The sequence below is a fragment of the Miniopterus natalensis genome, chromosome 19, assembly GCF_054644295.1.
Source record: "Miniopterus natalensis isolate mMinNat1 chromosome 19, mMinNat1.hap1, whole genome shotgun sequence".
Lineage (NCBI taxonomy): Eukaryota > Metazoa > Chordata > Mammalia > Chiroptera > Miniopteridae > Miniopterus > Miniopterus natalensis.
In genome coordinates, this window is record NC_142099.1 from 21616480 (window position 1) to 21644028 (window position 27549).

The 27549-nt window shown below is 42.9% G+C and overlaps 2 protein-coding genes across 4 annotated transcripts in view; both read left to right on the forward strand.

The window, feature by feature from the left end:
• On the forward strand, positions 1-27167 carry NPL (N-acetylneuraminate pyruvate lyase). Of its 3 annotated transcripts, XM_087827669.1 has the most exons (12): positions 1-61; positions 2754-2839; positions 10336-10409; positions 11706-11793; positions 14496-14553; positions 15932-16007; positions 17586-17678; positions 18428-18576; positions 18702-18748; positions 21023-21107; positions 23918-23957; positions 26562-27167. In XM_087827669.1, the coding sequence occupies exons 2-12, from the start codon at positions 2772-2774 to the stop codon at positions 26744-26746; spliced, it is 963 nt and encodes a 320-aa protein (XP_087683795.1). In that variant the 5' UTR covers positions 1-61; positions 2754-2771; the 3' UTR covers positions 26747-27167. The 3 variants fall into 3 exon arrangements, with proteins under 3 accessions (XP_087683795.1, XP_087683796.1, XP_087683797.1); XM_087827670.1 differs by lacking the exon at positions 23918-23957 and having other exon boundaries at positions 26562-26682; XM_087827671.1 differs by lacking the exons at positions 21023-21107; positions 23918-23957; positions 26562-27167 and adding an exon at positions 19301-20100.
• Positions 21026-27549, forward strand: part of DHX9 (DExH-box helicase 9) — a 41784-nt gene continuing 35260 nt past the window's right edge. The window contains exon 1 of the mRNA XM_087827668.1: positions 21026-21107. The gene's annotated coding sequence lies outside the window, so the exon portion shown is untranslated. The remainder of the gene's footprint in view (positions 21108-27549) is intronic.

The following is a 27549-nucleotide window of genomic DNA, read 5'->3' on the forward strand; positions in this document are numbered from 1 at the left end:
CACTGCGCGGGGCCCCGGCGACTGGCACCGCGGCCGAGGCGGGGGCGCAGCGGCGCGTCGGGTGAGCGAGCGCAGCCTGCGCCGGGGCGGGTGCACCCGGGGGCGCACAGGCCACCGGGGGTCGGGCGGAGGGGCGCGGGGGACGGGACTCAAGGTGGGGGAGAGGGTGACCGCCCCAGGGAAGGCGAAGGCGCAGAATCGGGGAATGGGAGCCAGAGGGAGTGCGAGGGCGACACCCTCGGGCCTGGAGGAAGTGTCCGGACAGAGGGGGGCCAAGGGACCCCGAAGTCCTTCCAGATGCTTTTGTCAAAATGACCAGAATCAGCGACTGAGCAGAAGAGAGTTTAGCGATTACATTTGATACAATATCTTCATTTTATGGAAAAGTGGTCGTATTTCTGTGTTTTGTTTTGTCTTGTCTTGTCTTGTTTCTCTGTCTGTTTCTTCCTCTCCAAGTACTTCCCTGTCAATCATCCTTCTTACCCAGAGGTGCATCCTCTTCCTCCCCCAGAGATTTATTTCTCCCTCCCTCCCTCCCTCCCTCCCTCTCTCTTTCTTTCTTCTTCTTCTTTTAAACTTTACCCTTTTCAGAGAATTTGACGAAGGCAACCAGAATTATTTGCACTAAGTGTTCTTGTCTGTGGATAGAGATGTACGATTTCAAGAGTAATACCCCCTTCCCAGTGTTTGGGGCAATAATATTTTAAATTCACCTTAAACCTTAGGCTGGTGGACCTTCTAACCATTTGCTTTTGATACAAGTTAGAAAGAATTTCAAAGCATAACATCACCAAGTTTATTTACAACTCAAATTGACAAAATATCTGTGCTTCTTCAGTTACAGCTGCTGTGATATTTTACCCCAGCTCTTCTTGCAAGAGTTTCATGGTTCACAAAGCCAGCAAACTTTGCTCATTTATTTAGCATGTTGCTCTGTACACAGATAAATTTTTTAGGCCGTTCCTGCCCCCAGATCGCTTACAGTCTGGAAGAGGAGCCCAAACTCTCTGCTAATAACTCTGACATAAGGTTTTTAATAAAAAAAAAACAGCATTTGGGGAACATTTTAAGGGGTATGATATTATTTTCATCTTGGGGGACCAGGGAATATTCCCTAGCTTTTTAAAAGGTGGCTAGACTGGGGGGCTAAAGTGGGAGATTCTGGGTGGAAGAACCACTGGAGAGAGGCAAGCAAGCCAGACAGGAGAGGGAAGGTGACAGCAGGGAACAGCAACAGGCAAGCCAATGCACTTGAAGGCATGAAGAGATCTCTGCAGAGACCTAGGCCAGGGAGTTTAGTATTTATTTCACGGAAGCCAAGGTGGGAAGTTATTGGCAATGCAAGGTCAGAAATGTGCTACTGGGAGGTTAATCTGGCAGCCTTTATGGATTGAAAGAAGGTAAGACAGTGAGTCCCAACTCTCATCCCACTCCCTCATGCTTTGAAAGTTTTAACTAATCAAACTATACTTAAGCCACAACTTGATTTCTTTCAATCACATATATATATATCTGCCACTCTGAGCTTCTGACCATCATAAGAATATCAGTGTAACTGCCCTAAGCATGAAATAAATGCAGCTAAAAGTCCAAGAATATGGAAGCCTAGTGTGAACAGCCTAGTACTGTTCTATTTAGGAGAGTTTTCACATTGAACCCAGCTCTTGGAACTGTTATCACTTGAACCTTCTTGAGCCTCCATGGGCCCCTTGGACCTGGGTTGTGCCCATTGGTGTAGATAAGAGGTAACAAAGGATAAGTTATGAGAGGGACGGTGAGAGGAGAGGGAAGGAATGCAGGAAAGAAGATAACAGAATTGAAATGACTTAGTCCCTGAATAGGCAAGAGAAGCTAGGGTTGGGGAGGAGGTACCGGTAGAGCTGAGTTGACAGCAAAGAGGAGGCTGGTAAGGGAATAATGATGGACTTGCTAATGTCCTATAGCCATCAGAGAAGACTTCGTGGAGGGGGCCAAACTTGTTCTCGCTATGTGTCTGGCACTGTTCGAAGTCTTCATTCAGCTGCAATCTGAACACTTCATTCAATCAACCAGAAATTCATCAATTTTTAATTGCACACAAGTGTCTGCAGAGCACTCAGCAGAGGAAAAACAAAGACGAAACATATTCCCTGTCCTGGGGAGCTTGATCTAGTGGGGGAGAGATGAATAAATCATTGTGATGTAGTTTATGTGGTTTACTAGAGCTAGGAAAACAGGACATAACTGGTCAAAATTAGAATCTGAAAGGATAGTTAGGAAAATCTGAAGATAAACTACAGAGATCACACTGAAGCCTTAAAAGTGTAAGAGCTGGTTTGGGGTGAAATTCTTGCTTAACAGAATGAAGATATAGAAAGAGATAAGAATGTCCCTTTTCTCCTGACCATATTTCGATTTAAGTAGTAGTAATTCTTTATATATTTGCATTCCCTGAGTTAGGTTATGTCCTTTCTTTGGTCTGTTGCTTTTTACCCCTGCTCTTTGAAGCCTGACATTGCCTCAATCATCTAGATGAAATTGGAGGCCTTTCCCGTGGTATATGTGTTGCCAGACCACTGCTATCCTGACTTTAAAAAATAGTTTCCCCTCCTTTAGCATTAAGCCCTAAAATCCTACTTTCTCACTTACTCTCTGTGTTTGCATGCTTGTAAGCTTTTTTCACAGTTCTAACTGGTAAATGGACTTTGCCCAGAAGTTTTATCATTAATTGACATTCCTTGGAGAAGAGAGGAATTCTGTTCTATGTTTTCCAGACTTTTTTCAGCAGCTCAATGGCCTCCCCGAAGAAGAAACTTCAAGGTCTGGTTGCTGCAACCATCACGCCGATGACCGAGCACGGGTAACTACCATTTGTTGTCACTCTACCAGAATGGACAGATGTTCTCTATATAACAGTCACTTAAACTCTGTGCTTTGTGGTACTGTTGCCAAGTGGCAGTTTCCATCAGATGTCCACCTGTACTGTCTCTTGCCCCAAGTCAGAGACAAGGTCTCTATATCTCAAACAGTGCAGAAAGACAGAAGGAAAGATATAGCAGCTCACCTTTCTCCCAGGGTCTCTAGCTCCACAATGCAAATTCCCCTTGGATTTCATCCTCAAGGCCAGTGGAATTGGGTAAGACTTTCCTTTTACCAAGATTTCACCTCAAACCCTGGCCTGGCCCCTCTAGATCCTGTCTCTAAACGTCTGCGTGATTCCACCCCAGGCTGTTCATTGCTGTGATGAAAGTGAAGAAAGTAGCTGTAAGAGGGACCCCTTAGGCGTGTTTATAGTCTCATTTCAACATTGGTTACATATTGGGGAGCCTCCAGGAGTGGGAGGTAACAACAGATGATTGCTGAGAAATGATAGGCCAAGCAAGTATTTTGACTTCCAAATGAATAGTATGGCCGTCCCTTTGCTTAGACTGTCATAATGGTCATGTGCCATACATGTCCACACACGACATATAACCACTCCCTGGGCATTGCCACTTAGAAAAAGGAAACTCATCTACCTCCTGAATCTAAATGTTTTTGACCTTTTGAAGGAGTCAGTCTGCCAAAACTGTCAGAATTCTGGCTCCTTTAAACTTCTTCTTTCTTCCTCTATAAAATATGATGATTATGCCTACACCATGGAGTTATGAGCGTTAAACGAGATTATCCGTAGAATAGTGCTTAGCACAGGATCAGTGTGCACTTAGGTCCATATATTTGAACTGCTTTTTGGCATAAGATGGGATAAAAGGAAGGTGAGGAATTTAAGATATCTTTAAATAAGGGTTTTACTTATTTTTGGTCTTCTGTTGCCGAATTTGTAAACGTTAACCCTACTCCTTTAAAGTAGATGAAATTTCTTATAACTTTTACTGTTCTCATTCAAAGTTGGCCATATTACAGTTTTCCTTTTAGATCATTGGCGTTCAAGACTTCCAGCTTCTAAGATTCATGAAAAAAATCACATCTTTGTTAGGTCTAAGTAAAACTTTTGCTGAGATGCCATTTAGAGTACTCAGTGGTTAGTAGTAATTTTTTTTCTGTTGCTTCTCCCTTTCCACAAGTTGTAAGAAAGGCTGAAGTCAGCTCCTTCTCATTGTGTCAGTCACTTGGACAGATAAAACAGAGGACATGTGACTGCATGAGCAGGCAGAATTTACTTCCTGTATGGAGTGAGATCCTGCTTGCAAACTCAAAACTCTGCATCTGGTGATGCCACTTTAATCTTTTCGATCAGACCCCTCTTAGCCTAGAAGAGGCTTCTTAAAACAGTCTTGTTTGTTCATCTGGGACCCACTGAGGGTGTCAGTGTTTCTTCCCCATCCTGCTGTTTTCCTGGGACACCAGGCCCCATGTATTGGAGATTGCTTTGCGGTTCCTTCTCCATTTTCCAAATACCTCTGGCTCTCCTGCCTCCATTTCACTATTTCCTCTTTTCTCATCAATTCAAGTCAAAATAAGAACGCACTTTTTGTAAGAGACTTGTAAAAATTAAATTAGTGCCTTAAAAAAAGTATATAGCACACAGTAGGCACGTAAGCTATGCTGGTTCCCTTTTCTCCCACCACCTGCTCCATCCAGACATTCCTGTAGGTACAAAGCAGGTTTGGAGCACCCACCAGGAGTAGGTGGGCATTAACTTACTTGCCCACAAGGGAATCTGCATCTCAGACATGTTTCCAAGAGACAGGACAAAAAGAAGTTCACATAGAATCTCACACCTGGACATCTCCTGGCAGCCTCCATCATGGGAGTTTTCCTACCTGGTTTGTACTGTATCCCATGGCCTCCATGATTCAGGAAGGCTGAACAAGAACTATTCCCCTGCATTCTTTTTTTCTTCTTGATTCTAAGGAATTCTCATTACTAAATCAACTCTGAATATAAGTTCATGTCTTCGAGCAAGGAGATTGACAAAAATTCCCCATTTTCCCTAAAAAGACTGAGAGGACCCTTCCCCTGTGATCCCACAGGACCCTGTGCATACCTTTTTCTATTACATCAGAATTATTTGTTTGTAGTGAGTATTACAGTAGCTGTTACATAGCTGTCCCTCCCAGCAGGCTCTGAGTGATTTAACTTTATTCGACAGGCATTTCTAGAGGACCAGGCAATACCTAAGGACTGAGCATGCATCCTACTGATCTTGATATCTTCAGCATCTAGCTCAATGTGTGGGGAATTTTGCTATTTTGTGAGTGAATGTACTGCAAGGATGATTAATGCCGTTGGTCAAGAGAACAAAGGAAAGGAAACTAATCCTGTGTGTCAGTCATCATGTTGGGCATTTTAATGTACATGTTCCAGTTTAATCTTCACAGCCACTCTGTGGCAGAGCTATTAGCTGTATTTTTGCAATGAATGAGACCAAGATCCTAAAGATCTTGCCCTTAGCCACATAGCCAGAAAGGAAAGTCTCTCTCTACCCAGTCTCTCTTTACCCTGTCTGTTTCTACACTAGAGCAAAAGACTTTTGCTTTCCTTAATTGTTTCAGAAAGTCACTTTTTCCTTTGGGCAAGTATAGTCATCAGAACAGAAAGTCCGTTTCAGATTGGCCACAGTGTCAAGAAAAAAGCTGTGTTTTCTCCCTCGAACACTCTTGACCTCACCGTGGGAATCTTCACCACATTCTCTAGTAAAACAAAACCCATTACCCCAGTCAGAAAGGGCCTGGCATGCTGGAGTCAAGTTGTACAGATTACTGTCTTTTTAACTGTGTTTGGGAGACTATAACCCACATGCCCAGAAAACGTCCTGGCATGGTGGGGCAGACATAATCCCTTCCCACTTCTCTGCTGAAGGAGCTTCGAAGTAACCAAGTAGTTATTTTGCCAAAAGTACACATAACTTCCATTGATTTTAAATGCTGAAAAATCCAGGTGAGAGGCAAAAAAATCGGAATGTCAGATTCTCTGATATGCAGGCCAGATCATGCCCATTGTGAAAAGGGCCTGTCCTGTTGATTCTGCATTGTCGAAGTGAATATCTTTCCTGTGTACTGTGTGCCAGGAGAGAAAATAAACAGCAATAGGGGTTTTTCTCTGAAAAGACACTTCAGAAAAATTCTATTATCCTTATACTGTAAGAAAAGAGACAGATATAGTCTACATGTGGTTTCAGAGTTCACTCACTTAGTGCCTCGATTTGTGGTTAAAAATAATTTGATTTAAGGTCCCTACCCTAATGGAGTTTGGAAGTAAACAAAATGTCTAAGACTAGAACATTAGCTAAATTATGTTCGTTTGTATAGTGAAATGCTGTGTAGCCAGTATAGTAACAATATCTAAAGATGTGGGGAAATAGTCTATTTGGAAGGCTGTGAAAATAATATTACAATAATATATAATATGCCTATATTTATTTTAAAAATACTATACAGTATTGTGTATTCGTGAATAGAAGAATATCAAACTAATAAGAATAATTATCTCCAGGGAGATCCTGAGTAGGGTTTTTTTCCTTTCTTATTGTGTGTATTTTCTAAAATAAATTACAATAGCTTCTGTAATATGAAAAAAAGTTAAATACTTTTATTTAAAATATAATCATGGACCTACGGCAAAGAATATGAACCCACGGGAACTGAAATTAAGTTATTAAATTGGAGTTTAGAATGAGAATGATTACAGCAAGCATGGGGTTTGGTTCTGGGCCAGTCTCCCTCGAGGTGGCCAGTGGTGAGATATGTTCTTGGGACTCTCAGAGGAAGAGAAGATGCAGTAAAAAGTCAGTCCAGCTCTTTCAAGTGAACTGCCTGGGGCCACCTGTCACTTCCATAAGCACCAAGCCCCAAACAACCAGTGAGAAGAAGAACAATTAATTCTCATTGTTGCCTTCTCTCTAGTGGCTTCCTGGTAACTGACACAGTGTCTGCAGCGATGGACACGAACCCAGATACCCTGGGGAGGTAGAGTGGGTGGGAAACAGGGAAGAGAGCAAAGTCCCCAGAGATAATTATCATCCTATTATCACCCTAGCCCTGCTGTTTGGGTGCCTCTGTGACAAATATGGTAACGGCTCTGGGTGATTTCACCCGGCTCACTTGTAACTGGGGCCCCTGAGCATCTCTGCCAAGGGCTGCGAACTTGCACCTGCAGTCAGACAGGGACCTGAAGTTCCTGAGGCGACCCGGGGCTTTTGTGCCTCCATGGGGGCAGCCACTGCGCTCCCCAGCCACTTGGTGCTATATGGAAATGTAGGCCTGACCTTGTTAGATCTTCTGACTTTTCAAATAAAATCATTTTTTTAACATGACCAGAAATTTTAACACTGTGAAAGTCAACAAAACACATTTGGAGGCCATCCTTTCTCAACCTCTGATCTCTCTAAGGGGATTTGGTAGTTCCAAAAAGCCATAAGTCTCAGGGCATTTGGGGTGACTCTGTCACTGCCCCAGAAATTCCACCATTAGTATCACCCCTGCAGGCTAGAAGCATTTCATAAGAAGCAGCAAACTTTCTTGGAGGGGTAGATCATCTCTCTCCCATTAGCAACCCTAACCTGAGTGAAATTGCCGTAGCTTGTCAATCATCCAGGCCTAAATGGGGGGGAGGTGGTGGGAGACAGTGTAGATGGAAACACTGCCCACTGAAGCCATGAAATGGTGTGGAGTTCACTGAGGAAGGAGAAGAATCAGTGGGTACTTGCCTGGATCTGCCTGACGGTGCAGTTCACCCCTTAGGAGGAGGGCACCAGAACAGGGCAGACAAATAGCAGCTCTCAAAAACGTGACAAAGAGGGGGGATCATGGGATTTCATCTTGATTTTTATTCCAGGTCCGCGTCCTCCCTGCCTCCCCTTCCCAGCCTCCCTAATTAGAATGCTCAGTCCCTCTTCTGACTTCTATTCATGTAATTTTTAACTCATAGCCTTCACCATACTTGCCTCAATATTTTAGTTATTTATATACGGCAATCTCCACTCAGTTAATGTAACAGTGAAATTTAAAAGCATCGTGCAAGTGTGAGGATAAGCGCTTTTAAGGCAGATCATGGATGTGTCGTTATCATTGTAAGTTCCCACATCACAACTCCTGTACCAGCCTTTGTTGAGCATCTGTGCTGTGCTCGGTGCAGACTGGAGATGGCACGGTAAAAAAAGCACCGCCCATGCCTTCGGGAAGTTCTTGCTGCAGCCTGGAGGGTGGGCATAAATAATTGATGTTTATGATAAAAGCGATGTGAACTTGGCTGAGGGTGTGAGGTATTTCTGGTTTTTGTCACTGAGGAGTAATAACAGTAGTAATGACTGAGCATATCATTGGAGCCTGAAACAGTGCTGAGCAATCATGCTGGCTTGGCCATTCGGGGCCCACTTGGTAGTGGGGGTCTCTGCTGAGTTTAGGAGCCCAGTTTGGGGAGACGCACATACACCCAAACAGACTGAGTAGGTCAGTTTCTCTCTGTAAGAATTTCTGAGGATGTAAGCAAGCTTTCCAGTTTCCTTTCCCAGATGAGAAAGCATTAAATTAAACTAAAGGATGCACAGTGCCTACCAGGCCTGGACCGTCCAGAGCTCTACAGGCTTCTCCTTGATGAAAAAGACAGAGCTTCTCTCAAAGTCTTTGAGTAAGTGGGGGAATGGGGAGGTGTTAACACTTCGGTGAAAGTGTAGAGGAGCCACTGTATTTGAATCTGTAACTCCAGCACAGGTTATTGCCCAGTGAGATTCTTCCCAGTTTTCTATCTGATTCAGAAGTTCCCTGGCTTTGTTGGAACTGTTTCTTGGTTGTTCGTATGAGTAGATGGACATCACTGGTCAAAACCTGCTGATTGTTCCTGCATCTCAGAATTTATCCCAAGTGGGGAAGACCTGATGGAAGCAGCAAGGAGCTGGTGTACTGTAAAGATACGGTTCTAAGTGCTCAGACATGCCCAAGGCGCAGAGATTTCAAGAAGCTGAGCAGGTCAGGCTGACCTAAATGAGGGTCCTGAGATGGGCTGTCTAGGCACCTATCACCCCCATCTTACCTTCAGCGAGTGCAACCTAAATTCATTCCTGTCGTGCATTCAGGGAGCCTACCTGCTTAGCAAACCTGAGAGGCCCGATTTGGCATTTGAACAAGTGAGGTGAGGAGGGGAAGGTAATGAGACCTGTATGCGAGCCATTCTGGAGGGAGCCTGCTCCCCTTGGAACCCTTCTAAGGACATTACAGCACACCTGTTCCCGGGGCAGGCTCAGGCTGGTGTCTTGTCATTTGCTTGTGTGGGCAGTGATTGCTTGTGAATTCCTTGTTTTTGTCTCAATTGCTCCCATTCCCTTTGACAATACCCAGTGGTGTCTATGTTTTCCATACGAATCGGATTTTTTTGTTTGGTTTTGTTTTTTAAGGACTACAATTAGTACATAAGAAAAGAGTGTTAATAAGGTTGAAATTAAATTAGGATTTTCTGGCCCCACTGACAAAAATGCACATGGTGGTCAACTAGTACTTGGTGTTCTTGGCAACAGTAACCATAGATTCCACAGCGTTTAACACAGACTTGCCCCCACAGCTCTCCTTTGTATTTTCACTCTCCGTCCCCCATCCACCCCACCTGTATTTTGATTGAGACCAGGCAGCTTTACATGGTTTGCGTTTGAGTCAGTTTCTAGGTTTCACAATCGATATGATTTTAAGGAGAAGAGCTCTTATTGCCTTAAGCATCAGATCCTTCCAAGGTCAGTACTCTGCAGAGTGTATGCAGACGACATGGGGATCTTGTTACCATGCAGATTCTGACTGGGTAGGACATGGGGGGCTTGGGACTCTACATTTCTGAGACTCCCCCAGATGCTGCTGTTCCCCAGACCACACTCTGAGAGGTAAAGTGACAGCAAAGTTCCTTTGCAACTGGTAATCCTCTTCAATTTAAAACTAGCAAATACAGATGAAGTTAAGTCTTTGTTTGTTGTCACGAATATTAAGTGCTAAAATTTTTAAATTAGTAAGATTGAATTTTCCTATTTTGTAAGCCTAAGAAATGATTGCTTCTCACCAAGTAGAAAATGTTCTCATTTAGCCATGCCCCCAAACATCTCTCTTCCCAAAAAGGACAAAAGATGATTCAGTAACTTCATTTTAAATATTACATTTGATGATTTTTAATAATTAAATGTAAAGCCTTTGTTGATTAATAGTGTTTTGCTCATATAAGTGAGGAACATGTGGCTGAGCAGAGAAATCACCAGACTCAGAAGAAAACAAAGCAAAAAAACTGGTATTATTCAGAGGAGGCTAAGAATTTCACAAATTGACGAGGTGGATTTTAAAAACTATTAACAGAGAGCAGGTTACAGACTTGGGGACCGATGGAATAATATTCTACAAAAGGCTAAATATACATTTTTCCTATTTGTTTTCCTGTGCCTTTTAGAGAAATCAACTTTTCAGTCATTGGTCAATACGTGGATTATCTTGTGGAAAAACAGGGAGTGAAGAATATTTTTGGTAAGTCATCTTTAGAGATTTCTCTACATAACTCTAGCTCTGTCCTTAGAAAGTAGCGAGGAGGTCACAGTGTCATTGTATCCTAGGTTATGACTGAGCCTGGCTAAACTGTCAAATTTGTGAATTTACAGACTCATCAATTTTAGACCTAAAAAGCACCTCAAGAGATTATCTAATTTAGTGCTGTGCCTTCAAAACAGATAAGGTATTGTTTTTATCCCCATTTGAAGAAGAAAATTGATGGTTTGGTTTTGTATTTAGGTTGCCCAAATCTATTCAGCCAAGAAGTGATAGAGGAACAAGACCCAGGGTTCACTCTCTTAAGAATGTGCTTAATTCTGTCTTCACCCGGACCTTTCTTATTGTACATGTAAGAATCTAACTGCAGCACATAAAAGAATCACAGGTCTAGCAGTTACCCTCATTTATTCATAGATGATAGAAATTAGAATAATCAGACTTTGAACATTTTAAGCCTGACAACCATACTTACCTGCAACTTTGCTGCCGCTTGAGTTGTGTTCTGGGCCTCAGCCCCTTGAATTGGTTGTCATTCTAAGGTCACTACACCTTGGCCCTGAGCTGCTGCTCTACCAACAGGGTCCCCTTCAGAGCTGGAGGCACCATGGTCATAATCGGAGCAGGTTAAAACTTCTGTGAAAAGGTGATCAGGCCACATGTCACAGCCAAACCCTGATTACAGAACCACTCAGTGTCCCCCTACAGCTCCAAGCCGTAGTAGGGAAGACATATTCTTCCTCCTCAGAGGGCTCTAGGGAGCATGTCTGAGGTCTCTCAAGACCCCAAAAGAGTGATAAGAACACTTTCCAACTCCCCCTCGCCTCCCACCCTCCTCCTTTGTCCCAGCTGAGTGCTCAGTGTTTGGGAATCCAAAGTGCTGCCATATGCATTAGGCCCAGTGATGTTTCATGTGCCATTTGCCTCCTTTCTGTGACCCATTAAGAGAGGACTTTATTAGAAGGGGAAGTTTTGGAGATTTGCCTAAAACATGGGCAGTTCTCTTTGCTCTCTATCCCTGGTAGTAACGATGACAGGTTTGTAATTATAAGTCAGGATTCCCCTTCCTGCTACTTTCAACAAGGTAAAGATGGAAAAAAGACTGAGTCTGAGGTGACGATGGAAACATGGCATTTCCCCCTCCCTGATTCTACCCTCTGGTATTTCCCCGTGTCACTTCCTCCTGAGCAGGGATTTCTTACCCTGCCCTCCAAGCGCTGGTGTTGGATGAATGAAAGTATTGGTTGGTTCCACTGACTGCCTCTTTGTTTGGAACAGTGAATGGCACAACGGGAGAAGGCTTGTCTCTGAGCACCTCAGAGCGTCGCCAGGTTGCAGAGGCATGGGTGACAAAAGGGAGGAACAAGTGAGTGCATAAAAACACCCGGATAAAAACACTCATCTGCAAGAGTTGCATCGAGTCTCTGGCTCTTTCTTGATGACACAGCCTTCCTGCCTTCTGGTCACAAGTCAGGCTCGAGGTCAGCTTGTGAGAAAATGAGCAGGGACCCGAGGATCCCAGCACTTGCACGAGGAGCCCAGGTAGAGGAGCGCCCTTCTTTCTGTGGAAGGGCAGCTGGGCTGCAAGACACGCCTGGCTCGCAGGGATTCCTTCTGGAAACTGGAGCCTGCCTCTCATCTATCCACCAATCAACCCTCTTAGGTTACCTGGCCTTGGGCTGGAGGGATAAGAGGGGAAGGTGCTGGTGACTGACTCTGCTGGGCTCCTGGCTCTTCTGCTGAGATAGTCATGCTCCCTCCCTTCTCAGGATGGGACCTGATGCTTCTGTCAGGCCCACTTCCTTACAGGTCTTCTCCATGCACATGCTCAGCATGCTCTGTGGGGCTTCCTCTTGCTATCTTGGCGGACTTCCTGTGTCCTCTAAACTTCAGTGTGATGATATCTTCTCATTATAACTCTCAGTTCATGTCACAGTAAAACAAATAGGACAGTGTCAGTTCAATAAGCACATTCAGTTAACCAAGTTTTATCTGTTGTCTATTACGTTGTGTATTATGCACTGTGCTGGCACCGGGGATATAAAACAAGATCCCTGCCCTCAGATTGCTTACCATTCAATGGAGATGTCAGATCATGAAAACTAACACTCTACTCCTTCTGATAAATAGTATAAACAGGGATCAGAGAAGGGAGTGATTGATGTGCTGTAGGTGGGAGCAAAGATTGGAGGTAAATCCCAAGTGAGCCTGCAAATTAAAAGCAGGACTAGAAAGCCAGGCTGCCTGAGTTCAGGGCCTCTTGCCAGCTCTGTGAGCTCAGGCAAGTCTTAACCACCCTGGGCTTCATCCTTACAATAGGAATAATAATAGTCTCTATCTTATAAGGAGCTGGTGAGGATTCGAACAGTGCCTGACACATAGTACTAAGTATCACATAAGAATTCGCTGTACTTATTCGCAGTAGATGCTGTGTTCATTATGACTTTTGTTATCATAATTGTTAGATGCAGTGAAAGTCAGCAGATGGAGGACTGAGAAGGCCACTTGCATTGACGTGGAGGAAGTGACCAGTGACCCTGGAGAGAGCAGAGCCAGTGGGGGACGGCAGTGGAAGCAGGCTGCAGTGCTGAGGAATGCAGCCGGCCTGTGGAAGTGGGGGCAGGGGAGTAGCTTATTTGCAGAAAAAAGTTCTGGGGAAGGGAAGGAGAGATGGAATGGTAGATTAGGGAGGAGGAAGGACCGCTGCTTTTTCTTCAAGTAGGAAAGTCTTGAGCATGTTTCTGTGCTGAAAGGACGCCGCCATGGGAGAAGAGATTGAAGAGAATGGAGAACTGATGCCTTGGCTGGAAGGTCTTGGCGGGCGAGTTTGAAATAAAACCTAAAGTAGGTAGGGCAGCTTTAGATGACAGTCAAGAAGCTGCGTGCAAAGCATAGATGGCGACACAGCCCAGTGCAGAGGGGGAGAAGTGAGGGAGTCTATATGTGAAAGCAGCTTTATCTCTGGTGTCTAGGAACTGAAGACATCTGCCCAGAACAAGGAGTTGGGATGTGGTTTTGAGCTTAAGGAGAATCGTGACGATTTAGAGTAGCTACTGCAGGGATTGGCAAGGCAAGTGAGTCAGGTCGACCAGAAGGCTCTTTGGAGCCTCCTCCTGAATTGGGGAATGACAAGGTTGTATTTCAGCCATGTGGTGGCTTTCTCTAGCAGCAGGGAAGGGGGGAGCAGGAATGGATGAGTGCTTTCACTTAGGCCTGGAGAAAGGGACCAGGAGATCACGCAGTAAAGCGCGGGCCAGAGTCAGCAGGTCGGCCAGCTTCCTTCTCCCCGAAGTGTCCCCGTCTCCTTTAGCGATGTGACCCGATCCTGTCATTTCCCGGCTCGTCCCGGTTCACCTCAGACCGAACAACTCAGGAAGCAGTGCAGGATGCCATGATTGGGCCTGAGTGGAAATGTGGTGTCTCCATCCCCTGAGGGTGGGCTCTGTGTCACTCAGAGTCCCTCAGAAGACTAGCGGGGGTACCTGGATCCACAGTGGGGTCTTAGTAATCTTACCCTGAAAAGACCAGTCTCTCTTTGGCCTCTTGCCCCGGGGGCCACATGGATAACCTCTGAAGATGAACATTGGAATTTCAGAGAAAACCTCTTAGGACCAAATTCTAGGGACTTACAAGATAGGAAAAAGCTTTTTACAGTGAATTTATTTCTCATATGGCTGGTTCCTGGTTGCACTCTTTGAGGAATCTCTTTATTTCTATCTCTCACACAGAAATCTCAGTTTTACACCTATCTTTATACACATTAGCACCATCAAATACAGCATCTAAAATAATGCTTTGTCAAAAAAAGTACTCAAGTATTGATTAATCAGTTACTGGTTTCAAAATTCTACTGCTCACTTGAACCTTAAATTTTATTCTCTGGACACTCTTTTTTTTAAATCGTGAATTAGATAAATTATAAATACACCACTGCAGAATGTAATAGTCATTGTGATTGAGATTAATCAAATATTAGCTAACTGCTAAAACCAGCACAAACCAAGATAGTGCAGCCCCTCTGTGTTGTCATAAACTTCAAGTGATGCAACTGTGCTTTCTCTTTTGCAGGCTGGATCAGGTAGTAATTCATGTAGGAGCCTTGAGCTTGAAGGAGTCCCAAGAACTGGTATGTGTGTAGGTCCATCTAGGAGAGAACCACTTGAGGGGCCTCCATATTTATGCCAAAGTTAAAATCAATACCAATTTTGCTATATATTATATGCTGTGCTGGAGAATATAAGGTATAGGAACTCAGGCACAGAAACAGGCACAGAGCCCCAAAGAGAATAGCCCAAGGTAATAACTGCCGTAGCAGACGTTTGGAGATGGAGGCACCTCTTTCTCTAAGCAAAGGAAGGATGGGCATAGACGCAGCTAAGTTTGCAGGTAAGGAGCACACTTTGGGCCAAACTGTTTTCTCTAGAAAGTAAAAGGCAAGGCCATCTGCTGGGCATACAGGGGATGGAAGACAGGGTTCAGCCATGATGAATGGTAAAAATTGAGAATTGCTGTCTGGAGAGTGGGGGAGAGAACTGAAACAGGAAAGATTGCCCTGCCCCTGTTCATAGCACTAGTCACGATGGCCATTCATCTAAGGATGGATGGGAAAATGAAATAGGTTACATGCATACAGTGGGATATTATTCAGTCTAGAAGGAAGGAAATCCATCCTGTCATATGCTGCGATATGGATGAACCTCTTTGAGGACGTTACGTTAAGTGAAATAAACCAGCCACATGGATAAGAAGGGACTGTTCTGTTTGGTCTTTGTCCCTTTTCTGGCACAGAGCTCCTAAAACCCTTGGAATTTCCTGGGGTGAGAGCAATAAAGGTGTTTCTTTTAGGTAATGAGATAACTTTTGTAAAGCACCTAAGAATGGGGCTGGTTGCCAAGACAACCAACCAAGTGAATAATGGATTACAGGGGAAGGGGCTGGAAGTTGTATTACTCACCAGTGGCTAATGATTTAATCAACAGTGCCTATGAAATGATGCCTCCATAAAAATTCAAAAGGGGGGTTGGTGTTCAGAGAGCTTCCAGTTGGTGAATAGGTGGAGAGTTGGGGAGAGTGGCATGGAAGCCCTGCACCCTTTCCCCATGCCTTGCCCGTGCATCTCTTCATCTGGCTGTTTCTGCGTTTTATCCTTTATAATAAACTGGTGATCTAGCACAGTAGTAAAATGTTTCTCTGAGTTCAGTGAGCCATTCTGGGAAATTAATCAACCCAAGGAGAGGGCTGTTGGAACTTCTATAGATAGTGAGTCAGAATCACAGGTGATAACCTGGGCTTGCAACTGGCATCTGAACTGGGGGAGGGGAATAGGGGACTGAGCCCTCAAGCTGTGGAATCTGACTCTTTGTCCAGGTAGTGTGGGAATTGAGTTGAACTGTAGGATACCCAGCTAATGTCAGAGAATTGCTTGTTGGTGTGGGGAAACCCCCACACCTACACATATCAGAATTATGACCAGATCCATAAGGGTCTTTTTTCTTTTTTTCAAGGCCAAACATGCAGCAGAAATAGGAGCCGATGGCATCGCTGTCATTGTACCTTTCTTTCTCAAGCCACAGAACAAAGGTAATTAGGTCTAAATGCACAGTGCTTCACATGGTTCACTTCTTCTTGCCTTCATTCACAATGGTTATATTCAACTCGTGAAAGAAAAGTTTTATGGACTGGACACATGACTTTGCAATGGTACAGCAGTTCTCCAGAATATTTAGTCTCCCTGGATCTGTAAAAGAAAAGACTTCATTAAAGGATTTTGGCTCTTTTGCCAAGTAATCTGACTGGGTCATCCATCAAGCTCAGGTCAACCTATAGGTGCCTGTGTTTGGGTCAGGTGTCTACTCCTGGTTGTATGAGTTGTGCAAAGGGTCAGAGTCACATGGCAAAGCATGGGACCATTGTTCTCAAAAAAGTGGAATGTAAGTGCTAAACATTTTGAGAGTCAACCTTCTATATAAGGTTGAGTGAGTGATGGATTTGAAAAGAGATTTCACAGAAGCATCTACTGTCTTCCAGAATATCAAGGTATTGTTTTCTCCCCCTCTACACTCTTTATAAAAACTATTTGTGGTTTCCAAGTACCCTGAGTCTTTTTATTCCTTTTGATTAGCAAAAAAGGAAATACACATTTTAAAAGGATTAGAGACAGACAAGATGTTATTTGCATGCATGATTAAATAAATCCATAACTATATGTATAACGGGTTGAAATTATCATGAAATAACACCTATTATTGGTAGAGAGGAAATAATTGTTAGTATAGATAAGTACCTTAAATGTTGCTATTTGGGGAATTTAAAATGAACATTTGGAAAGTTTTTTTTTCCACATGGCTTTAAAATTTTTTATATGAATACTTTTCCCAAAAGACAGACACGAAGAAAAGAACAAATTTTACATAATGCTTCTTTCAGAAATATTTATCACAGACCACACGTCATCACAGTTTTCAGGTGAAGAGTGTAAGATTCTCTCTCCCACTCTCCAGTGGCATGAGAAGCAGTGCCGCTGGATTTATTTATTATCTGCAGCAGTGTTGCAGTTGGAGCTCACCTTGGGTGAGGTACAAAGTCCCAGTTCTTCAGTCAACCAGAGGGAGCTCTCTTCTGATATACCTGGATTTCTCCCCCAAAGGCAAAAGTGCGAAACTCTGGTTGAATTATTGTGGGCCGTGCGACTACTCGTCACTTCCCTCTTTGAGCAGATGTTGCCTGTCCTTTTGCTGTAGAGTTTCCTCAGTCACACCTTTCTTATTCTGATCCTAATACAAAGTCTTAGCTGTTCATTGACCTCACTTAGCCCCTCTGGGGTCAGAGAATGAGAGTCCTACCTGACGGGCTTCTCGTTTTTGTTAGAGTATTTCATGAGCTTCTCTTGTAGGGGGAAGGTTCACCAGTGTTTTAATAGTGCTTTAGAATGATGGGAACGGGATCATCTTATTTTGACCTTTCTACAGAAGGGAAAATAAAACTTCCAGTGAAGTGAGTTGCAAAGACATGACAGTAAGCAATCTCAGGGATGGTAAGAGGGGCCAAGAACTTCCCGCCCCCGAAAAGGATGGCTGCCTTTCGTGAGATGGTTCATCTACCAGGGAAAGCCAGCGTTTTACACGCGTTCACATCCTGACTTTCCTGCTGTTCTTTCAGATGGCCTCATTGATTTCCTAAAGGAGGTGGCTGCGGCTGCCCCGGCGCTGCCGTTCTATTACTACCACATTCCTGCCTTGACGGGGGTAAAGAGTAAGTACTGCTTCTTTCCATTCCCTCCCCTCCCCCTCTCACATCCTGCCCTATTGCACTAAGAAACCCCACTCCCTCCCACCCACCCCATGGCATGAAAGCATAACACTGTTAACTAGATGGTTCCAATTACTCCAAAATAAGTCATTCTTAAAAAGTAAGTCAGCCCTTGTCAATCACTGACACCACCTTATAATGGAAGTCGAGTATGAAAGAGGAGTTGACCCACAGGCACGCCCAGCAGACACCTTGTGTCTATCACACACACCCTTCCTTCCTCCTCATATGGGAAGGCACAGCCTGGAAGCCCCACTAGGACAGGACTGTGTCTGCCTTGTGCCCTACTGTATTCTCAGTGCCTGGCACATAGAAGGGTACTCTGACCTTTTCTCACTTCTAGTTTTTCTTTTATTACTATACTTTTCCAGTAAGAAGATTGTTACAATTAAAGGAAAACTTTAAGGAGATTATTTTTTAAATTCCATTCCTAACTTACTTAAAAATAAAAATAGAAGTTGTGATCCATAAATATCCATCGACAGTCTTCAAGGAACGGAAGACTTGGGGCTATAATTTGACAAGTACATAAGACCTGCTAGGCAGAGGGCAAGGGGTCATGTCCAACCTGCAGTCATTAAGGCTGAGAATAGCTCCTGGCAGCTCAATGCATATGTATGGGGCTACATGAGATGTTATTTGATATTTTCTGGAGGTGGGCAGATTAATGAGGCATTCATTGTTTTGAGCAGTTCGTGCTGAGGAGCTGTTGGATGGGATTCAGGAGAAGATCCCCACCTTCCAAGGGTTGAAATTTAGCGACACAGATCTCTTAGACTTTGGGCAGTGTGTTGATCAGAATCGCCAGCGACAATTTGCTTTTCTTTTCGGGGTGGATGAGGTAAGGCACCCTTTGGCATATCCCACAGGTTAGCTCCCCCCAAAACAATTTCTGGAGCTGCTTATATAGTAGCATCTTATCTCTCTTTTCATAAAAGTAAGTACTCCTTGTCTGTTTTTGATTAGCAACTGCTGAGTGCTCTGGTGATGGGAGCAACTGGAGCTGTGGGCAGGTAAGCAGGACTCATTTTTCCCAGTGGTTACACATGTATAAATGTAAAATGTAAAGCTCCCCTACAGAGGCATTCATCTCCTAAGTAGTAATACTTCTTGTGTGTACACTTTTCTTTAGAAGTTGCCTTTCTTCCCCACAATCTTTCAATGAGAGGGAATTAAGTAGGCTTTCTTCCCCACAATCTTTTCAGTGAGAGGGAATTGAGTAGGGCTTAGCAACTCTGTCTTTGTTATCAGAAGCAGTCAGAGGTCAGGCACACGAGCTGAGAGCGTGCAGAGAATTTCTTGGTCAGAATTTATTTGGTTACAAATAACAGAAGCCCATTCAAACTAGCTTATGTGAACTGAGATGTTGTTATCAAATCCTAGGAAATTATATAAAACTCAAGAGGAGGAAGTGTAGCTAGGCCTAAGAGAAGACGAAGATTCAGACCTACAAAGCTCTCAGCAGCCAAGGCAGCTCGTCCTCCATCTGTGGTCCTCTGGAGACGCTCCCCTCTGCATCTCTCTGCATAACCCTTTATCTCCTCTTTCTCTCTCTCTCTCTCCAGATGGGCTTTCTCTGCTTCCGAACACACGTGGCCCACCGTGGCTGCCCAAACATGGCATCTCAGGATATCCCTAGTCACGTGTCCACCTGATGTGTCCTATCATCTGCAGCCAGGATAGTAGAATCGTGTGGCCCGATGCCTACTCAGCAGAAGGCTCAGGGAAGGCAGGCAATTCAATTAGCATGTCCACTGCACGTGTTAACCGAATTCATTAGAAATGTGCCTGCAAGCAGACTGATGGAAATATTTGCACTAACTGAAAGTGCCTCTCTTCCCTGCAGGAAACTACAGGGGAAGCAAAGTAATAGTCACAAGGTGTCTTGGTGAGCATGGCTTTGATGAAGAGTAATTGAGTTAGCTGGTCTTAATGGCTTGTTCGCTCACAAGCCAGGAGGGTCTCCATGGTCACTGTAGGGCCATTTCTACCAAGGAAACCTGAATGCCTGCATCTGCTGACCGTGGAACTTTTTCTCTCCTGGAAATTGTGACTTTTTTGACTCTTGTTTGTTTTTTTTTGCCTCAATACTAGACATTTTAATTCTGTTAATGTAATTTATAAGCAGAGCGCATTTGGTTAGACTTCATGTCTTCTTAATTATAATCAGGTTCCTCTCTGTCTAACTGAGGTCATACCTAAGACCCCTGGGATTTGAATGTAGTTCTGTATCCTGAAACTCCTCAGACATCCATGTACATATTGGGACTTAGGGATATTTCACATCTACAAGTGACTTTTCTCAGCTATGATGTTTTTTTTCCCTTTATTACCAGACAATAACATGACCTCCACGTTCTTGGAATCCCTTGCTATTGACTCCAGTGTCTACATACATGGACATTCTATTCTTGTTACATCAAGATAAGCTTATTTTCTCATACTGACTTACTATACAAGACGTTGTTAACAAATGGGGAAACATTCTAGCTATAAATTTGTATAACCTATCTTTCTGGTTTCTCTAAGGTGTTAGTGATTAGTCAGAGTTATTTGTCTCTATTACTAAAGTTAGAACTTGTTTTTTAAGTCCACAAGACCATCAGATCGAATAACTTTTGAGTTGGATTGTAACAGAGGGCATGAAGTGATGGAAACTTCATGATAACTCTGTAGCCCTTCTTGAGCCATGACTTCATCACAGCGAAATAGAAACCGGGCCTACCTTGCACAGCATGGAGAGAATGCAACATGATTTATGTCAAGCACCTAGAATATAATAGGCACTTCATAAATGGCCTCTCATTTTATTATTGTCATTATTATTTTCTAATATATAAATTGTCAAGGAATTTAGGTAATCCCTTGGGATTTGCCCCTTTGACTTTGGTGCCCCCTTCAGCATAAGGCTTTTAGGACGCACGTTTTACCCACAGCTCTTATCCTGCACTGGGCCCCTGTGCGCCCTGGGGCAGGAGTTGGCCTCAGTGGTTCCTTACTAAACACACCTCCATCCTTCAGTTTCTTCTTCTTTTTTCTAATTTTATCCTTTCCCCACTTTTCTTCATTTTCTTTATTCACTTGGCTGTTCTCTGCCTCCTCTTGGCATTGCTTAGTGCTGCCAGAAAACCCAGAACTGAAGACACCTGACTCTCTAATAGGTTAGGGCCTAAAAATAGACCTGGAAGCTCTGTGTATTTGCTCCTTGTAAGCAGCAGTGGGGTTTGAAGATCTGGACCTTTCCCACTGGGTTATTGGTTCTACAGCATGTGCTGTTTTCTTTTCAGTACCTATAACTACCTGGGGAAAAAGACAAACCAGATGTTGGAGGCTTATGAACGGAAGGACTTCTCGTCAGCCCTGAATTATCAGGTTAACTGTTTTTTCCCTTCACCTAAATCCCAGCCTGGGTTCTTTCCCACTTGAGAATTCTTAGCCCCTCTCATCCTACCATACCTGCTCGCAGTAAAATTGCCTAGCTGCCTCTCTCTTTCCTTTCCTTCTGTTTCTCACTTTTCTCTTGTTGAAAATCAAACCTGTCCCCATTGTTTGTGGCCCCTACATGTCAAATAGGACAGGCCCCATGCAGGAATGACTCCTCTCTGTTCCTCCTAGAAATGATCTTATTTTTACCTTATGTTCAAAGCATTTTTGTGACTATAAAATAATAGTAGTAGATTTCTGGGGAAATGCCCACATGTCATTTGCTTGAGGATGCCACACTTGAGTCACCAGAAGCTGTGAAGCTGGTGACCTAAAAATTGGGAGACTTAATTCAAAGTCAGAGCAGGTCAGTCCCCTTCACCTTGGAAATGTGCTGAGAACAGAAAACAGGGAACAGGAGCCTGGCTTTGACATAGGAAAAGAAAAGCAGCAGGAGTTCCTGTGTGATAGGGAGGAGCCCAGGGGAAATGGTGGCTGCCATGAATGTTACATGGAAGACAACCAAGCTGTACGGGGGGAAAAAGAGCCTTGCTGGGTAGAACAGGTCTCAGCAGCTGGGTAGTGTGTACCTCAGATAAATGGAATGAGCTGGAAAGAAGTAGAGTTGGCACAAGAGAAAGACTTTTGGAGGCCAAGAGGCACAGGGATTTTCAGGATAATGAGTGGCCGAGAGGGGTACCCCAAGAAACCAAGTGGGGATGGAAAACATAAGCAAGATCAGAGTAGGTGCCTATCTTGAACACCGAGCCAGCCTAAATCTACTCCCTACTTAAAGTTTAAACCGCAGTTTAAATATTTACCTTTGGTCAGCCCCAGACCAGGTGAAGCTGAGAGCAGGAACAGGGTAGGGACTGAGGAAGTTATGCCAACTAAATTCAACTAAATCCACAAGACTTTGATTTAAATTACGGTAAGAAGTCTGAATTGTGAGGACTCTGCCATTCCTTTGCATTCATGGTTTTCTTTTTCCTTAGTTTCCCAGAATAAGTTATTTCTGAAAATTCCCATCTGTTCTGAGCTGAAAGACAGGGGAAGCATAGGCTGGAGAAAGCTCTGTACCAGCTGCGATACGGACCCTTAGTGGTTCCTTTATTTGGCTGATCCAGTTTCCGTCTCTTTTTTTTTTCCCCTTAGTCCCACTCAAATAAACTATCCTACTCAAAACAGTATTGGTAAGGAAGTCAGTCTACCACATTCTCTGTTTCTTTTTATAGAAGGCAAGTGGGTCTCGTTTACTCATCTACGCATATGCCAAGGGTTGAGCCGAGTGCATATTTCAGTAAAGCTGGTCTCTGCCCTAAAGGAGTTTGCAGTGGAGTAAAGAGGCAGCCAAGCAGCAAATTAGGGCTAACCTTAGTCATTCTCAGGGACTTAAATCCATTTTGTTATATTTACATAAGTGAAATAACTCATGTACAAAGATATTCCTTCCAGTAGATTTATGATAGCAAAAGATGGAAACTGCCCATATACCAATCTATAAGGAAATGGTTGAATACATTATATTTGAGTTACACAATCAAATTACAAATAGCACTTTAAAGGGATGAGATAGTTTTATATGTACAGGTCCAGAAAGATATCCACTATATATTAAGTAGAGAAAAAAAAAAGCAGCAAGGTACAGACTTGTGAATGTGATGTGCTATAGTTTGGGTGTGAGAGGGAAAAAATATACATATATGTCTGTAAGGCTCTGGATATTTAAATTTTATTCTGCACTGATTTTTTATCACTAGTATACAGTTGATGAAAACAAGATAAAAGTAAAATGTTATTGAAAATGCATCTCTTAATGAGGTGGATGGGAGTCTTTTTATATATGGATTAGTTCATGAAATCATGGATGAATATTACTTACTGCTGAGTTAAGGTTCAGCATCAATACTCTTTCTGGTTTTTGTTTTTAGAGAAATAAGCGCTATGAAACCATTTGTGTAAATTACGAGATAAGAATGGAAGAAATTTTATCTCAGTGCCACTCAATTCTTTTTAAGTCACATTCCAAAAATCAGAATGCCCAATCATTTACTGATGTTCAGCTGACAACCTGAGTGGCAACATTGAAAGCACTGTTGGAGGCAAAAACTGAAAACCTCTGATTTTTATGGAGAACTCGTTATCCATTAGTTAGAGGAACCCTTGGCCACTTCCTTTGTCGATGCCAATACCAATATGTTGATTTGCTCCTTTATTTGGTTCCCAGAGGTGTCCCAGGGCAGTGATGTGGGAGGTATGTCTTTATTTTGTCAAAAGTGGGAGAAAAAGGACCGTGAAAGGACAACCCACACCTCCATTGTGTGTGAATTCTTACTCTGATCAGTTTTAGAAATTAGCACTTATGGAAGTTGAGAGTCTAGACATTGATTCCCATAAATCTTTGCCTTGGCCAATTGTCCTAAGGTGTCTTGGAAAGTACCCCAGAGGTTAGTGTACCCATTTGGAAATAACTGCACTATCTGATAAGTTTACCTACGTAAGCTTGATGGGTTAAAGGCTTTCTTCCCTATCTTAACTCTCTATCGCACAATTCTGTCATTGGAGCTTCTTTTCTGCGTGGGTCCTGGATGGATCTCAACCATCCTCACTTGGCTGTTTTTCTGCATTCTGACAGACCTTCAGAAAACTAAGGTGTGTGGCCTTTTTGGTTTGGGGTTTCTGTAATTTGACCTCTAAGTTCTTTAAATCATCATCACAGCTCAGTCATACTGACTATGGATTTGTTTGTTCCCTTCCAGTTTTGTATTCAGAGATTTATCAACTTTGTGGTCAAACTAGGTAAGTTTCCTGCTTGTCTGCTACTGGGGAATATAGGCCTTTCTCCTATAAAGGAAATGGACTTTCTCCAAGGATTTCAGAGAAAGCGATGAGGCATTTTGATCAGGTTCTCTGAGGCTTCAACAAGAGCACCTTTTAATGCTCTGCTGCAGGCAGAATTATTTCCAGTACTAACCTCCAGGGCCAACCTGATGAAATGGAGAAGGAAGCCCAGTTGGAAGGTCTTGGGCACCTTCCTCAAACCTCTGTCTTCCACGTTAGCACTTTGTTCACCTCTGCACCCTGCACACACACCATTTTCTATTCCTTCCCCCCTCCCTTTACTTGCTTCTACTCATTCAAATTCCACCACCACGCTGTGGCTGATTTCAGGCTAAGTGCTCGGAGGAAGGCAGTCTGAATATAGATCTTACTAAATTGTGAATGACTGACAGCTCTCCCAAGAGTATCTACAACTTAAAAAGAGTTTATAAACACAACTAAGTTTAAATGGATGGAGGATTGGATAATATGACAATGTAAAATTTGAGGGAAATATAGTGAATTTGAGTAGAGAAACCTCTCCAGAGTCTCCTACATCTTATCCTATAACACATGACAAATACCACCATTCACTCCACTTCTGCAAGAGATTGGCCCTTCCTGAGAATCTGGGTCAAGTCCAGGAAAAGTTTTAGACTTATTCTTGGCAAGCCTCCTACCTCCCTTTCAGAGCCTTTCTGACTTATCCTAGCAACTGCTCCTGAGCCTGAAGCGCCTAGGATGTATTATGTTCCCTGTTCTCACTGGGTTCTCAGCTAGCTCTCTTAATCCTTCAAAGACAGTGTTTCCCATTTGTTCTTCCACTTTCATCATTTTTGTCCTATTTGTGTGCCACCAGTACTATTCATGACCTATTATTTCCTTGCCCTAACCAATACTTTTTACAAAATTGTGGGTTGGGTATGATAGTTATATGTCCCTAAAGTACGCTGAAGTAGATATTGAACTATTGAATTTTTAAAAGAACTAAAAGTTCACCTGTATATGTAAGATTGTTTTGCATACCAGCACTGATACTGGAACAGTTTTACAAAATATAGCTCTAAGACATTAGCTGAACGGACTAACTTTTGCCAGAATATTTGCATTTTAAAGGGGACTCTTGAGGCCCTAGCTGGTTTAGTTCAGTGGTTAGAGTCGGCCCACAGACTGAAGGGCCCTGGGTTCAATTCCAGCCAAGGCCGCATACCTCTGCTGCAGGCTCAATCCCTGGCCCCAGTCAGGACACGTGCAGGAGGCAGCCAGTTGATGTTTCTCTTTCACATTGATGTTTCTCTCTCTCTCTCTCCCTCCCCCCTCCCTCTCCACCCCCCCTTCCACTCTCTCTGAAAAGCAGTGGAAAAACTCAGGTGAGGGTTAAAATATATAAATAAATAAATAAAAGGGGACTCTTGAAAATAGTTTTTATGTTCCAAAAGAACATATCTTAAAAAACTCATTTCAGATGTTCTTGGGAGTTGGGGTTTTCATGATTTAGTCAAACAGAAACTTATCTTAAGAAACTTGTAGTCCTATCATGAAGGTAGTTCCCTGTTCCACCGTTCATAGTAAGCCTGGGAAGGCCATTTTGCATTCATCAAACTATATGCTATCTATTTAGTCATTCTAGTATTTTCCTTCCCAATTTCCTTTTGCTAAATTGTTAACTAAGTTAACTTAGCAAAAGAGAGTTACTTCTTATACCATGGATCCAAAAGCAATAGCTAGTTAAGAAAACAAATATCTTTTTCTCTATTCTGGATTATTTCCTGAGATCTACCTTCAAAATCACCAATTCTGTGTCCAGCTATGTTTAGTTTCACTGATTATATATTTTTCATTTCCAGTATTTCTCTTTGACTGTTTTTTTCCCTAGTCTTCCCATTCTTTATTTATGTGCTCCTCTCTTAACCATGGCTTCTTTCTTTTACCTCTGTGAAGTCTCTTTCAGAATTTTGTATCAGTTCGCAGGATGTGAAATTTTTTAGTTGTGCATTTGCTGGCTTTCATGAAGCTTCCTTTTCCTCATGTGCTCTTTGCTCTGCACAGACCCAAGGCTTCCCCTTGTGTTCCTTCCCCAGCTTCATAACACCAGCCCCAGAACAGCAACATTGAGTCATAAACTACCTTAAATAGTGCATTTCTCAGGGACTTCTTAGACGTGCTTGAACTAAATTCTGCCCTAGCAATGAAGTCCTATATCATTTGATCAACAACAGTATACCCCTGAATCAGATTTTTCTCATGGACTATTCAGTTTCAGCCCTTCATTCTCTGACCTCTTCATTCCTGATAACTTGGTGCCTCCTTCTTGCTTTTGAGGTTAACTTTGAGTCTTACTTTGTTTTATGTTACAGCTTGTCAATTTGTTACATTCCCCCGCCCCCAGCATTTCTACGTATTTTAAGCATGAAGAGCGATTTCCTATGTCTCCTCTAATCTTACTGACTAGAAATATTCCCATCTTTTAGTCCACCTTATGCTGTCCTAGTAGTCACTATAAGAATGTGTGATCTCTTCTTTGGGATATTTCTGGTGACATGGATGGTCTCAGTCACATTTCCTCATTTACTTTTTCTATAGGTTTTGGAGTACCACAGACCAAAGCCATCATGACTCTGGTGTCTGGGATTCCGATGGGCCCACCCCGGCTCCCACTGCACAGAGCCTCCAAGGAGTTTATTGATAATGCGGAAGCTAAATTGAAGAGTCTGGGTTTCCTTTCTTTTACTGATTTAAATAATGTAAACTTGGAAGCCTGTAGCTAACACCTCTCTATAGAGTCAGGGTGTGCACATTGAGATATAATCCACTTTGATTAGTGCATTCATTTCTCAAGGACTTTATAGATGAGCTTGAACTAAAATCTTTCCAAGCAAATGAAATATCAATCACGTATTTAAGTACCTACTGTGATCTTTAAAGAGTTTTATTTTGTGAAGGGGTAAAGACTCCAAAAAGGAGTCATGAGCCCTGAGCCATATCAATATTGCACAAAATTTTTGCGGAGAAATTCCTGCGTATATGGATGAAATGGTATCAAAAGGAAAATTGTAATTAATTCCATCTGCCTTTGGGAGCTCCCATTATCTTGATTTCTGGTTCTTAATCCTATTTTTAAGTTTTCTAATTTTAAACCACTATAATGTACTTTCATTTTAATAAATATTCATTTGGAATCTAAGAAAACTCTGAGCTATGGCATTTAGGCAGGCATGCTAACTTGAATGCCAAATTACAACATGACTTAACTACACACAAGTATTAGCTGCTCAGCTTCCTTAGCTGCTTAGTCAAACTCTAGAACACCTGCTTTCAGATTGTGATGTCACAGGTTTTCCCCAAAACATTGGGTTAGGTTTTCCCAAAACACTTGCTTCAGTTCCATAACCAAAAGGCCCATTAAGGTGGTTTTCACATAACGAAGGAAAGGCCTTCCAAAAAGAATTCAGGTCTCTACTTGTTGCTATATGAGAACTTATTAAAGTTCAAAGTTTCAAAGAACCAAAGAATTCTGCTCTGGACACCACAAACTTCCCCTATCCACACTGAGAAAAAGTAAAAACATCCC

Bases quoted from the DNA above. Each gene is read 5' to 3' on its own strand.
- NPL (XM_087827669.1), top strand. From the start codon at position 2,772: ATGGCCTCCCCGAAGAAGAAACTTCAAGGTCTGGTTGCTGCAACCATC. The intron at 17,679-18,427 runs GTAAGTACTGCT...TGTTTTGAGCAG, and splicing joins TGCCTTGACGGGGGTAAAGA to TTCGTGCTGAGGAGCTGTTG. The intron at 18,577-18,701 runs GTAAGGCACCCT...GTTTTTGATTAG, and splicing joins TTCTTTTCGGGGTGGATGAG to CAACTGCTGAGTGCTCTGGT.